General features: G+C 48.5%; 1 protein-coding gene across 1 annotated transcript in view; it reads right to left on the reverse strand.

The window, feature by feature from the left end:
* Positions 1–314: 314 nt before the first annotated feature.
* The window catches only part of col21a1 (collagen, type XXI, alpha 1), a 36,556-nt gene continuing 23,897 nt past the window's right edge, over positions 315–12,973 (reverse strand). The window contains exons 17-30 of the mRNA XM_084709979.1: positions 10,893–10,937; positions 10,392–10,445; positions 10,247–10,300; positions 9,107–9,160; positions 8,740–8,811; positions 7,829–7,864; positions 6,145–6,189; positions 5,666–5,698; positions 5,265–5,411; positions 5,039–5,093; positions 2,368–2,565; positions 2,167–2,244; positions 1,270–1,481; positions 315–944 (exon numbers count right to left, since the gene is read on the reverse strand). Of these exons, the coding sequence (XP_084566105.1) occupies positions 1,288–1,481; positions 2,167–2,244; positions 2,368–2,565; positions 5,039–5,093; positions 5,265–5,411; positions 5,666–5,698; positions 6,145–6,189; positions 7,829–7,864; positions 8,740–8,811; positions 9,107–9,160; positions 10,247–10,300; positions 10,392–10,445; positions 10,893–10,937 (1,065 nt within the window). The 3' untranslated portion in view covers positions 315–944; positions 1,270–1,287. The remainder of the gene's footprint in view (positions 945–1,269; positions 1,482–2,166; positions 2,245–2,367; positions 2,566–5,038; positions 5,094–5,264; positions 5,412–5,665; positions 5,699–6,144; positions 6,190–7,828; positions 7,865–8,739; positions 8,812–9,106; positions 9,161–10,246; positions 10,301–10,391; positions 10,446–10,892; positions 10,938–12,973) is intronic.

Below are 12,973 nucleotides of genomic sequence, written 5' to 3' on the forward strand. Positions count from 1 at the left end.
CCACATCTTCTGAACCTGTCACTGTAGCTCCACAGCACCACATAGCGCTGCAGTGTCACTGTAGCTCCACAGCACCACATAGCGCTGCAGTGTCACTGTAGCTCCACAGCACCACATAGCGCTGCAGTGTCACTGTAGCTCCACAGCACCATCTAGTGTTGCATCTGGAGACAGCACGGCTCTCCCAGTCTCTCCTCAATCACTCATTTGCACATGCACACAAACACACACACATGCACAAGATAATGCTTGTATTAGTATTCTTCCTAAAATATCAAATTTTAGTGACAAATAAATACAATGTTTACATCACAAATTGTAAAAAAGGGTTTAATGATAACAACATTCATTACAAAAGTCACCTTGGCACAAAAATAACGAATAAAATTAGACACTGTAAAAAAAAAGAACTAGTTGACTCTGATGAAGCCCTTTGGTACACAGTAATTGTTCAATTTTATAAATAACAGCAAAAATACTTAGCTAAATATCATGAGCTGAAGGCATGTTACTGGCATATTGTGTGCACTAATCAAATGATGTCCAGACGGGGGAAGAAAGGTGTGGACTTGATTCACCGATGAACACAGCCAGCTTGCTGCTTCAGCTCTATGGCAAAGACAACAAGCTCACAGGTTAGCCCTGAAAGGGTTAAGATCATTCCACAGACATTGTTAAGGGCTAACATGTTTTGTTGTATAGCAGATTTAGTTTTTTTTAAAGCAATGCAAAGTTGCATAAATACGTGAAAATGGACGACTGTAAAGAGATGAGTTGAAGTGTGGAAAGCGATGTTCAGAAGCTCCACCAGAGGGCAGTAGAGGGCAGGCCAGCGCATAGGCAGCCCTGCTCATACAGTAATTCTGTCTCTCTTAATAATAACTACTGCCGAATCTGCTTGAGACTCGATCTGAACAGCTCACATCTCTGATCACTGTTTGGCCCTGTAAGGAAGAAATGTTTAACAACCTTGTTTTAAAGCATAACTTAGCTCACACGAAAAACACTGTGAGATGAGGATATTACAATGTGAGGATAGGGGGGGGGGGGGGCGAAGATGACTTATTCATAGAGAGAGAGATCATGTGACACACATGGTAATATACTTGCTACTGTATGTACACGTTGAGAGGTACTGTCTGTCTCCAGGACTGAGGAACACACTGCGAGGAGTGAGATCTTCCTGAGATTGGAAAGATTTGGCCGCTTGGGCGTCGCCAAGCACGAAGACGCCGGAGCAAGGGCTTGGACCGCGCTGCCCGTGTGTACCTGCCAGCCATCTTGCTTTCAATAGTTTGGTCCTTTCCTGAAGGGGTCTCGGTGCCTCATCATCATGGCGCTGTAGCAGGTGGAGGGGTGGCAGGTGCCCGGGGGCCCAGCGGCCCCGGGGGACCCTCTCTTCCCCTCCGCCCCGTCCAGACCCGGGGGCCCAGGCTTCCCCGGGTGGCCTGGCTTGCTGTATCCCTGGGGGCCCATTGGTCCTGGGAGAGGAATGCAGACATGGATGATGTGAACCGTCCAGTAGTACATTGGTGCAGATCTTAGTGTGGGGTCATCTCACAGAGGTTGCCTACAGAAGACTGTGCTGTGCAATAATGCAGTTGAGATGTTGTTAAGATATTGTTCATTTGGCACCATGCCTGGGACCTGAGATTTGACTCTTTTTGTACAGTTCGTGGTAAATACAGACTGTTCCTTGATTCTGATCACCCGAATACGGTTTGAACTATGCTCTTCTGATCCTTGATGTGCTGCTAAACTTTCTACAATATGAAGTACTTGTGTGTTGCTTTGATTTATGTTTTGTTTATACTTCAAATGTAATGTAAAACGTAGAAGAGAAGGACTCAGGCAAAAGAAGGGCCGTGAGGCAGAGGTGAGTGAACGAAGTAAGACCAAATCTTTTTACATTCAATCATTCAGCCAACACGTTTCTCCAGAGAGCCATGCCGGTGTTGCATTAAGAGTGCAGCAGACACATGGGAAGGGAACAGCTCTCCAGCTCAGTGGTCAGAGCCGAGGAACGTGCTGGATGTGTCCAGACGCAGCCCGACACACCACAGGACCAGAGGTGGACCAGCTACCATCTCAGCACCAAAGGCAACATGACATCCGTGGGTGTTTGCTACATAGCGAACACGGAGTCTGTCCTGCTAGCCAACACACCTGACGGCCCTGGAGGGCCCTGGTCTCCCAACCCTGGTCTTCCTGGGTTTCCCCGGTCCCCCTTAACACCAGGGTCTCCTACACACAAACAAACACATTAACAAACAAACACCTCTTCCAGGGATCCTGTGTAACCAATGACCTGTCTAAATCCCCTGGCACAAACGTACCAGAGGCCGTGTGAGGAGTAAACAGACGCACCTTTCAGGCCCCTTAAACCAGGCCGGCCAGTCAGGCCGGGGTGTCCAGGCTGGCCACTGGAGCCAGGCAGGCCGGGGACGCCCCGGGAGCCCTGGGGCCCCGAGGGGCCGCTGGGGCCCGGGGCCCCCACCCTGCTGTGGCATTCCTCACAGCTCCTCTGCTGGTTCATGTTGCTAAGCACCAGGCTGGGGATCTCCGCTGGAGGGACGGCATGGGAACGTTCAGCACCACTGTGCTGCCCTGTGCTGTGCTGTGCTGCCCTGTGCTGTGCTGCCCTGTACTGTGCTGCCCTGTGCTGTACTGTGCTGTACTGTGCTGCCCTGTGCTGTACTGTGCTGTGCTGCCTTGTGCTGTACTGTGCTGTGCTGCCCTGTGCTGTACTGTACTGTGCTGCCCTGTGCTGTACTGTGCTGTACTGTGCTGTGCTGCCCTGTGCTGTACTGTGCTGTCCTGTACTGTGCTGCCCTGTCCTGTGCTGTGCTGCCCTGTGCTGTACTGTGTGGTACTGTACTGTGCTGTGCTGCCTTGTGCTGTACTGTGCTGTGCTGTCCTGTACTGTACTGTGCTGCCCTGTGCTGTGCTGTGCTGTGCTGTGCTGCCCTGTGCTGTACTGTGCTGTCCTGTACTGTGCTGCCCTGTGCTGTGCTGCCCTGTGCTGTACTGTGCTGAGCTTCCCTGTGCTGTACTGTGCTGTACTGTACTGTACTGTGCTGTGCTGCCCTGTGCTGTCCTGTGCTGTGCTGCCCTGTGCTGTACTGTGCTGTGCTGCCCTGTGCTGTACTGTGTTGTGCTGCCCTGTGTTGTGCTGTACTGTGCTGCCCTGTGCTGCCCTGTACTGTGCTGAGCTGCCCTGTGCTGTACTGTGCTGTCCTGTACTGTACTGTGCTGCCCTGTGCTGTACTGTGCTGCCCTGTGCTGTACTGTGCTGTGCTGTGCTGTCCTGTACTGTGCTGCCCTGTCCTGTACTGTACTGTACTGTACTGTGCTGTGCTGTGCTGCCCTGTGCTGAGCTTCCCCGTGCTGTACTGTGCCTTACTGTGCTGTGCTGTGCTGCCCTGTGCTGTCCTGTGCTGTGCTGCCCTGTGCTGTACTGTGCTGTGCTGTGCTGTGCTGTGCTGTACTGTGCTGTGCTGCCTTGTGCTGTACTGTGCTGCCCTGTGCTGTGCTGTGTTGTGCTGCCCTGTGTTGTGCTGTACTGTGCTGTGCTGCCCTGTGCTGCCCTGTACTGTACTGTGCTGAGCTGCCCTGTGCTGTACTGTGCTATGCTGTGCTGCCCTGTGCTGCCCTGTACTGTACTGTGCTGTGCTGCCTTGTGCTGTACTGTGCTGTGCTGCCCTGTGCTGCACTGTGTTGTGCTGCCCTGTGCTGTGCTCTGCTGCCCTGTCCTGTCCTGTGCTGCCCTGTATTGTCCTGCCCTGTACTGTACTATCCTGTACTATAATGTACTGTCCTGCACTGCACTGCACTGTACTATACTGTACTGTCCCCTCCTGTCCTGTCCTGCACTGCACTGTGCTGCCCTGTACTGTACTGTACTGTACTGTGCTGTGCTGTGTTGTGCTGCCCTGTGCCGTACTGTACTGTGCTGTACTGTGCTGCCCTGTGCTGTACTGTACTGTAATGTACTGTCTCCTCCTGTCCTGTCCTGCACTGCACTGTGCTGCCCTGTACTGTGCTGTGCTGTGCTGTGCTGTACTGTGTTGTGCTGCCCTGTGCTGCCCTGTGCTGTGCTGCCCTGTACTGTACTGTACTGTACTGTACTGTGCTGTGCTGTGCTGTGTTGTGCTGCCCTGTGCCGTACTGTACTGTGCTGTACTGTGCTGCCCTGTGCTGTACTGTACTGTAATGTACTGTCTCCTCCTGTCCTGTCCTGCACTGCACTGTGCTGCCCTGTAATGTGCTGTGCTGTGCTGTACTGTGTTGTGCTGCCCTGTGCTGCCCTGTGCTGTGCTGCCCTGTGCTGTGCTGTGTTGTGCTGTACTGTACTGTACTGTACTGTGCTGTGCTGTGCTGTGCTGTACTGTACTATGTTGTGCTGTACTGTGCTGTGCTGCCCTGTGCTGTACTGTACTGTCCTGTGTTGCCCTGTATGGTCCTGCCCTGTGCTGTACTATACTGTACTATACTTTACTGTACTATCCTGTACTATACTGTACTGTCCTGCACTGCACTGTACTGTCCTGCACTGTCCTGTCCTGTCCTGTCCTGTACTATCCTGTCCTGTCCTGCACTGCACTGCACTGCACTGCACTGCACTGCACTGCACTGTCCTGTCCTGTCCTGTCCTGTACTATCCTGTCCTGTCCTGTCCTGTCCTGTACTATCCTGTCCTGTCCTGTCCTGCACTGCACTGCACTGCACTGCACTGCACTGCACTGCACTGCACTGCACTGTCCTGTCCTGTCCTGTCCTGTCCTGTACTGTCCTGTACTATCCTGTCCTGTCCTGCACTGCACTGCACTGCACTCTACTGTACTGTGCTGTACTTTTGTACACCCAGCCTATCTTATTTTCTTAACCTACACACACAACTACACACATTCAGATCCAGATGCATTTACCTGATGGACTGACGTACTGGTTAGTTGATTGATTGATTGATTGATTGATTAACACCCAGGCTGGTTGATGGATGAATTGATTGACTGATGAGGTCCATGTTCATACTCACATCGGAGCAGCTCTCTGCAGATCTGCTGAATGTGCGTCTCTGACATCTCCCTCCCCTGCAGAGGTCAGAGGGCACGTGTCAGAGGGGACACACTACTGCAGGTGCACTGTATGCATAGTTGTAGGTTTGATGTCTGGTTGTCTATTTGAGTGTGTGTAGGTATATACTGGTGTGTGTATCGGTGTGTTGCAGGGTACCGTCTCCTTGTCGACATGCGGGTACTCACAGGTCGTCCCTCTTGTCCAGGGACCCCAGGGAGCCCAACGTCCCCGGGGGGTCCCCGGGACCCGGAGGGACCTGTCTGGCCCGGCACCCCTGGCTGGCCCTGGTGGCCCCCCGGACCCCGCTCCCCTGTTTCCCCCACAGTCCCTCTCTGCAGCCACACAAGCCTGCGGTCAGTGGGCTCACACACTACAGCATGCTAGCAGAACACACACAGCCATGACAGGCCTCTTTGGAGAGACACACATTGGTTGATTTGAGCAAATTCGGTGGAACTTTAATTGAACATCAGGTCAAGTCCTCAATTTTTATACACTATTTATGCTGTTTTTAAAGACACTATAGGCCTATTATTTACATGATTGGTTTAGAAGCGCACTCAATGACTGAAGTGTAAAAATGTACCTCTCCTTTTTGTCCGGCGGGCCCAGAGGATCCCTGGAAAGGAACATCAGCACATGGAATGTAAAAGCAGATTAGACGAAAAAGTTGATAAAAAGTAAAGTAAAACGCTGTTTGGATTAGAAACAGTTGAACACAGCTGTGCGGCGAAATACGAAACAACGTTTTCATCAAGAAGATAAAATGAACACGCATAGACATGGGGAAAACGTTCTCTGCTCTCAAACTCTTTTGATTACATGTTATATATGGAACACCATCTGCAACGTGGCCAGATCATTTTAACACAAGAATCCCTGTCACATCCCAGACCAGACAGCCAGTATGAAGAAACTGTTCCAGGAGGATTTATTTTCACTATTTGTCTCATAACATTAGAACAAAGACTTCTAATTCCTAGACTTGCTTTGAAATGCTGGGTGTGGTATTAACGTGATAGATGTTGCCTTGTGCATGACACGTATGTCAGAAAGGGTACTTACTGGTGTCCCAGGTATGCCATGTTCTCCTCTCTCCCCCTTCATTCCCTACAACAACAGGACATCAGGTTTGTTACAGACGACATGCAAGCAGACAGCTGGGTCTAGTGTAACTGTATGCTAACATCACAGCTGTAGACGATTGTCATGAGATTCAATGAAGAATCCTGGTTTAGCGTAAAAGAAATACCCCAAAAAAATAACAAAACATAGGAAATGAAAAATCACATCTGTCATATTTCCGTGACTTGGAATCAAGATGCTGCTCAACACAATTCCACTCTGACCAAACGATTGGTCTGGCCACCATTTGGAAGACGTTTGTAAACCAAATATCCGATTAGGCTACTATGCAAACTACTGGCAGGCCTTCATCAATGGAAAACATAGCAGCAACTGGTCATGTTTTCCGAAAGCAATGTCTGGTGAGCAATTAAGGTAGGACGGGGTTTGAAATGCGTTCAACAGTTAAACAAGTCCATGCAAAAGCTCAACCATATGTGTCAGTTAAAGTCAGAAATAGGGCTAAATGATCAAACGGACTGAATGCTGGAAATATGTGGCATTCCATCTCAACTAACACAAGAATCAAATAAATCCATCCACGACGTAAGGTAATTGTCATCGGGCTTTTCATGTGGAGTATTTACAGAAGTAAGATTATCAGGAACTCTACTCTATCCCCTCTGGAAGCTCCACATTTCCTCTCCAGTTTTGGTGGTTTCCCTCCTATAATTACTTCTACTAGAGAACTGTAAACCAATTTTGAACAGTGAAATTATGCTTGAGTCCCTCATGTTAGATCTGAACAGTGTTATTGTGTTTGAGTCCCTCATGTTAGATCTGAACAGTGTTATTGTGTTTGAGTCCCTCATGTTAGATCTGAACAGTGTTATTGTGTTTGAGTCCCTCATGTTAGATCTGAACAGTGTTATTGTGTTTGAGTCCCTCATGTTAGATCTGAACAGTGTTATTGTGCTTGAGTCCCTCATGTTAGATCTGAACAGTGTTATTGTGCTTGAGTCCCTCATGTTAGATCTGAACAGTGTTATTGTGCTTGAGTCCCTCATGTTAGATCTGAACAGTGTTATTGTGTTTGAGTCCCTCATGTTAGATCTGAACAGTGTTATTGTGCTTGAGTCCCTCATGTTAGATCTGAACAGTGTTATTGTGCTTGAGTCCCTCATGTTAGATCTGAACAGTGTTATTGTGTTTGAGTCCCTCATGTTAGATCTGAACAGTGTTATTGTGTTTGAGTCCCTCATGTTAGATCTGAACAGTGTTATTGTGCTTGAGTCCCTCATGTTAGATCTGAACAGTGTTATTGTGCTTGAGTCCCTCATGTTAGATCTGAACAGTGTTATTGTGTTTGAGTCCCTCATGTTAGATCTGAACAGTGTTATTGTGTTTGAGTCCCTCATGTTAGATCTGAACAGTGTTATTGTGCTTGAGTCCCTCATGTTAGATCTGAACAGTGTTATTGTGCTTGAGTCCCTCATATTAGATCTGAACAGTGTTATTGTGTTTGAGTCCCTCATGTTGGAACCCAGTCAGGTTGTTAGATCTGAACCCAGTCAGGATGTTAGATCTGAACCCAGTCAGGATGTTAGGTCTGAACCCAGTCAGGATGTTAGGTCTGAACCCAGTCAGGATGTTAGGTCTGAACCCAGTCAGGAGAGACAGGTACCTCTCCCCCGCTTCCACCAGGGTCTCCCCTCTGCCCCTGGAGAAACAAAGAAGACACTGTGAAAACAGGAAGCATGGTACATGAACATCATCCTCAAACCCCACTATTCTACCCACTGGAAACATTATCCTCAAACCCCACTATTCTACTCACTGGAAACATAAACATCAAACCCCACTATTCTACCTCATCCGCTACCTGATTTAATGGGCAAAAAAACTATTAATTTTCAAGATCAAATTCGATATATTGAAAAGACATGGCAAGCAGTAGTGTTCCTAAGAATGGAACATTAAAGCATGTTAGTCAGTAGTGGAGTGGCAATAAACTATAAATACCAGTAAGGCTAAATGATCTGGTTTTAACTGGATTCTATTAACCCTACCAGTAAGGTAAAGCCTCGAGGCAATTAATTATTTTCATCTTGTGAATGAGCTGCTTGTTTGCCGGACTATGAATTATTAAACGTTAATGGAGGTAAATATGGGAAAACAGCTCACCGTTTAAAGTAAGAATCTGGCTCCTTAAAAGTTACTCAAAATGCAGTGTCAGTGCTTTTCCTCTTATTAAAAAACAACTCCATGTGATCACGGGTGGAAATACAATCCATGTTTATCTACAAACACTGAATCCCTGGTCAACCACCTCCCATAATACACTAGCAGCATGATTACACAGGATTTCACACCAAGAAGGAAACAAAGCTTTAAAACAGTCTCAGTCCCTTAAGTACGAAACCAGACGGGTCCCCACGCCCAGCCCCTAGGTGGTGCAGCGCCAAGAGACCCCAGCGAGTCCCCAGGTGACCCCCCAGGTGACCTCCCAGGTGACCCCCCAGGTGACCCCCCAGGTGACCCCCCAGGTGACCTCCCAGCCCTACACACAGCTGTGGCAGAGCAGTGCTAGTGTACCTTGTGTCCCTGTAGACCGGGCATGCCAGGGTGCCCCGGCTGGCCTGGCGTCGCTGGCTCTCCTGGCTTGCCCTTCAACGAAACAAGCGCACACCCTCACGAGATGTAAACACACAAGGTGTTCTGAAGGTGTTTCTTTAACCGAAACGAAACTTTGCGTCACCAGTGTCAAGTTTGTTTTCCTTTCAGCTTCCTAAACTGAAGCTGTATAAATATCATGTTGTGTTACCGAAAGAAAGACCATGGATATTGCACTGTTACCACAAATCCAGTACATAATAAACTGACATCATATATACTTTAACTTACATAAAATAGACAATATATGATATGATATAATATCTCTATGATCATGTGACTTGTTTACCTCTGGTCCAGGGGGTCCTGGGGTTCCTGGCTGTCCACTGTCACCGTGGTTACCCTTGAACAGAAACACACAGGAGGTTGGTGTGTGAAGATAACGAGAAAGTCATGAACAGTCATGATCATTTGTTTATGTTCCCTGCACTTAACCTTTCACTACTCTAATTGCATTTGGTAATATTTCACTTGGCATGAGGTTTAGAGGAATATGCAGATTGAGAGCAGAGCAACAGAATGTACACATCTAAGACCCACTATTCCAACACAAACGTTCTTTCCAACACTCGACCGTTTGAAACTGGTCTGTGAAGGGGAAAAACACACACATCCATAAACTACTAGTTCACTCCTGTGCCATTAACCAACGCACACTGGCTCTGTCTAACTGGCACGAAAGCTAATGAAAAGTGATTGGGAGACAGGGAGTCCAGACCATAGCAGGCCAGAGCTGTTTCATGTCCACCCAAGGTTCCAGTGACGGAGGCAGCCTTAGTCCTGGACCACCACTTCAGCTGGCGTCTCCAGGATGCTCATGAGATTGTAACATATTTAGCCCAAAGTTATTTTTATGTGTAGAAAATGCTGACGCGAGTAGAGCTACTCGCATCTCTGACGTCCTCTCGTTTGAGGGCTATGCGATGCTTTACACGTGCTGCGTGGCCGTCGCTGACTGACTGCCTCTAGTGGTGGCTGCCTCTAGTGGTGACTGCCTCTAGTGGTGGCTGCCTCTAGTGGTGACTGCCTCTAGTGGTGGCTGCCTCTAGTGGTGACTGCCTCTAGTGGTGGCTGCCTCTAGTGGTGGCTGCCTCTAGTGGTGGCTGCCTCTAGTGGTGGCTGCCTCTAGTGGTGACTGCCTCTAGTGGTGGCTGCCTCTAGTGGTGGCTGCCTCTAGTGGTGACTGCCTCTAGTGGTGACTGCCTCTAGTGGTGGCTGCCTCTAGTGGTGACTGCCTCTAGTGGTGGCTGCCTCTAGTGGTGGCTGCCTCTAGTGGTGACTGCCTCTAGTGGTGGCTTTACAGTGCTGCAGGAGGCCAGTACAGACGTGCTTTGACCACACCGCCCATCCAGACACTGGGCGGGACTGTAGGCGGGATCAAAGGTTAACATGTTGTGGTTATATATATGAGTATATAAATGTGACTTACTTTAGGTCCAGTTTGTCCGGAAGGTCCAGGAACCCCAGGAAACCCAGGATCCCCCTGGGGAACACATAACAGCTCTACTTGTACAGTCGTATGGCAGACAGTATCTGATGCACTGACAGTCTGAGTGCAGCCCCAGAATACTTACAGCCATTCCGACTGACCCTTTGGAGCCCCTTATTCCTGGTAAACCAGCTTCTCCCTGGAATCAACAAACCACAACCATCACAAACATGCTCCTCTTAACATGACATCCAATTCATTTTCATTTGAACCCAAAGCAACATACAAACAGTGCCCATAGTGAGTACAGCAGGTAGTTACGTAAAGGCTGTAAGTGCATAGTTCTAACAATAAGCCTCTACAATGAACAGCAAACTGAGTCAAATGAATGTTTGATCATTTTTTGCGCAGCCTTTGTTCGTGGCGTGATGATCTCCATCAGCACATTTGACGTGGTTTTACTGACACAGCAGGCGCTGAGATTCAGCACGGTTCATGTGAGGACACCCAGTCCTACATGACTAAAATCGACTTGCTAAATATTCCGACAGCGAGTTCTGGCTTTCAGTGGCCCTTCACAATTGTCATTGTGTGAACATGTGTGGTCGTGGACATGGACAGGGGGACAGGAGGACCAGGGACTCACCTTGTATCCCCTAGGACCTGCTGCTCCAGGTTGACCAGGCATACCCTGACACACAGGCATAAACACAGGATATGCATGACAGGATGGATGGATGGATGGATGGATGAATGGATGGATGAAAGGAAGAAGGACATGTGGATGCACAAGGAGAGATATATAGATATAGACATACAGACAGACAGATAGCTTTTACATGACTTTCCTGGGCAGAGTAGTCAAGACCGCATATCGTTATTTACAATAACAGCCTGGCAGCAGACAAGAGGTCTGGCGTAGAGATGGACGCTGGGACGAGACACGTGGAGAAGCGGCAGGGTGATGGGGAGTGCAGACGGCCGGCTCAGGCCTGATGTACAGACCCATAGTCCTCCCCCTCAGAGGGTCTAATGCAGCTACCATACAGCTGCACACGGCACAGGAAGGGACACTTTGGTTTTCCCTCCGCTGGTTTAATCACAGATGAGATGACCGTCTCCAGGCTCTATCTGGCTTTATCGGCCAGTGCTTTTAATGGCTTTTACAGGATGTTGTTAAAACAAACGTGAATCCCTCTGTAATGCAGAGAGCAGTGGGTCTGCGAGGTAGCATCGGGTATCACCACGGGCAGGAAGACATGGACATGATTGTCGAAACGATACATCGGAGAGACCAATGCCAATAGCAGCATGCACTCCAGGTTAACCCGTTGTTAGCCTTGTGACGGAGTGGACAGGTCTGGCCAAAAGACTTCCAGCCAGTAATATTCAAACATACTGTGAGGAAATTGTTTTAATCACGCAAAAAAACACATTTGATAGGTTGTAAATTGTAAGCTAACATCTACATAACTGATGGACATGGACGAAAAGCCCAGTTAGGAGTGAGCCGTCATAAAGTATTGTACCTCAAAGCTATAAAAGCAACATAATGTGTTCCAACTTACAATGTTAATGAAAGATATTCTCTATGTCTGTGAGTTTGAACTTTAATTGAAAACAGCGTAAGGTGTTTCAAACGCCTGAGGGTGAATTCCATGAGTTATATAGATAAATTCAATTTCCATGACAGCTTGCCCATTTTTTTTATGTAGCCATGACAATAACCCAGTTCCTAACAAGAACCATGTGTTAAGAGACCAAAACTAAATTATTTGTACAGAACAACTAAATAATGACTATTGCAAAGAAGTATACCAAATATTTCGGATCATTTGTAACAGCATAACCTAACTTAATGTACCAGTGAATAATAAGGCTTGTGCTGACTGTATGCCAAGGGCAGCCATTCATATCCTGTTTTGACAGAACCACAGCAGTGCTCATTTTCAGTTCGAGGTACGATCTACGTGCCGACCTGCTCAAAAATATTTCCTACGTGTCAAAACCACGCTACATAAGCATCACCTTGAGCACTGTCAAACCGTGATCGAGCACTGTCCAACTGTGATCGAGCACTGTCCAACCGTGATCGAGCACTGTCCAACCGTGATCGAGCACTGTCCAACCGTGATCGAGCACTGTCCAACCGTGATCGAGCACTGTCCAACCGTGATCGAGCACTGTCCAACCGTGATCGAGCACTGTCCAACTGTGATCGAGCACTGTCCAACCGTGATCGAGCACTGTCCAACCGTGATCGAGCACTGTCCAACCGTGATCGAGCACTGTCCAACCGTGATCGAGCACTGTCCAACTGTGATCGAGCACTGTCCAACTGTGATCGAGCACTGTCCAACCGTGATCGAGCACTGTCCAACCGTGTACCTATATGAGCCTGATGGAGGAGGGCCTCGAGGATCTCACCTCCTGATCTCTCTTCCTGATCTCTCCTGCTGATCTCTCCTGCTGATCTCTCCTCCTGATCTATCCTCCTGATCTCCCCTCCTGATCTATCCTCCTGATCTCCCCTCCTGATCTCTCCTCCTGATCTCTCCTCCTGATTTATCCTCCTGATCTCTCCTGCTGATCTCTCCTCCTGATCTCTCCTCCTGATCTCTCCTCCTGATCTCCCCTCCAGATCTCTCCTACTGATCTTCCCTCCTGATCTCCCCTCCTGATCTCTCCTGCTGATCTATCCTCCTGATCTATCCTCTTGATCTCTCC

Source organism: Hypomesus nipponensis, chromosome 11 (assembly GCF_054491055.1).
Source record: "Hypomesus nipponensis isolate SF chromosome 11, ASM5449105v1, whole genome shotgun sequence".
NCBI lineage: Eukaryota > Metazoa > Chordata > Actinopteri > Osmeriformes > Osmeridae > Hypomesus > Hypomesus nipponensis.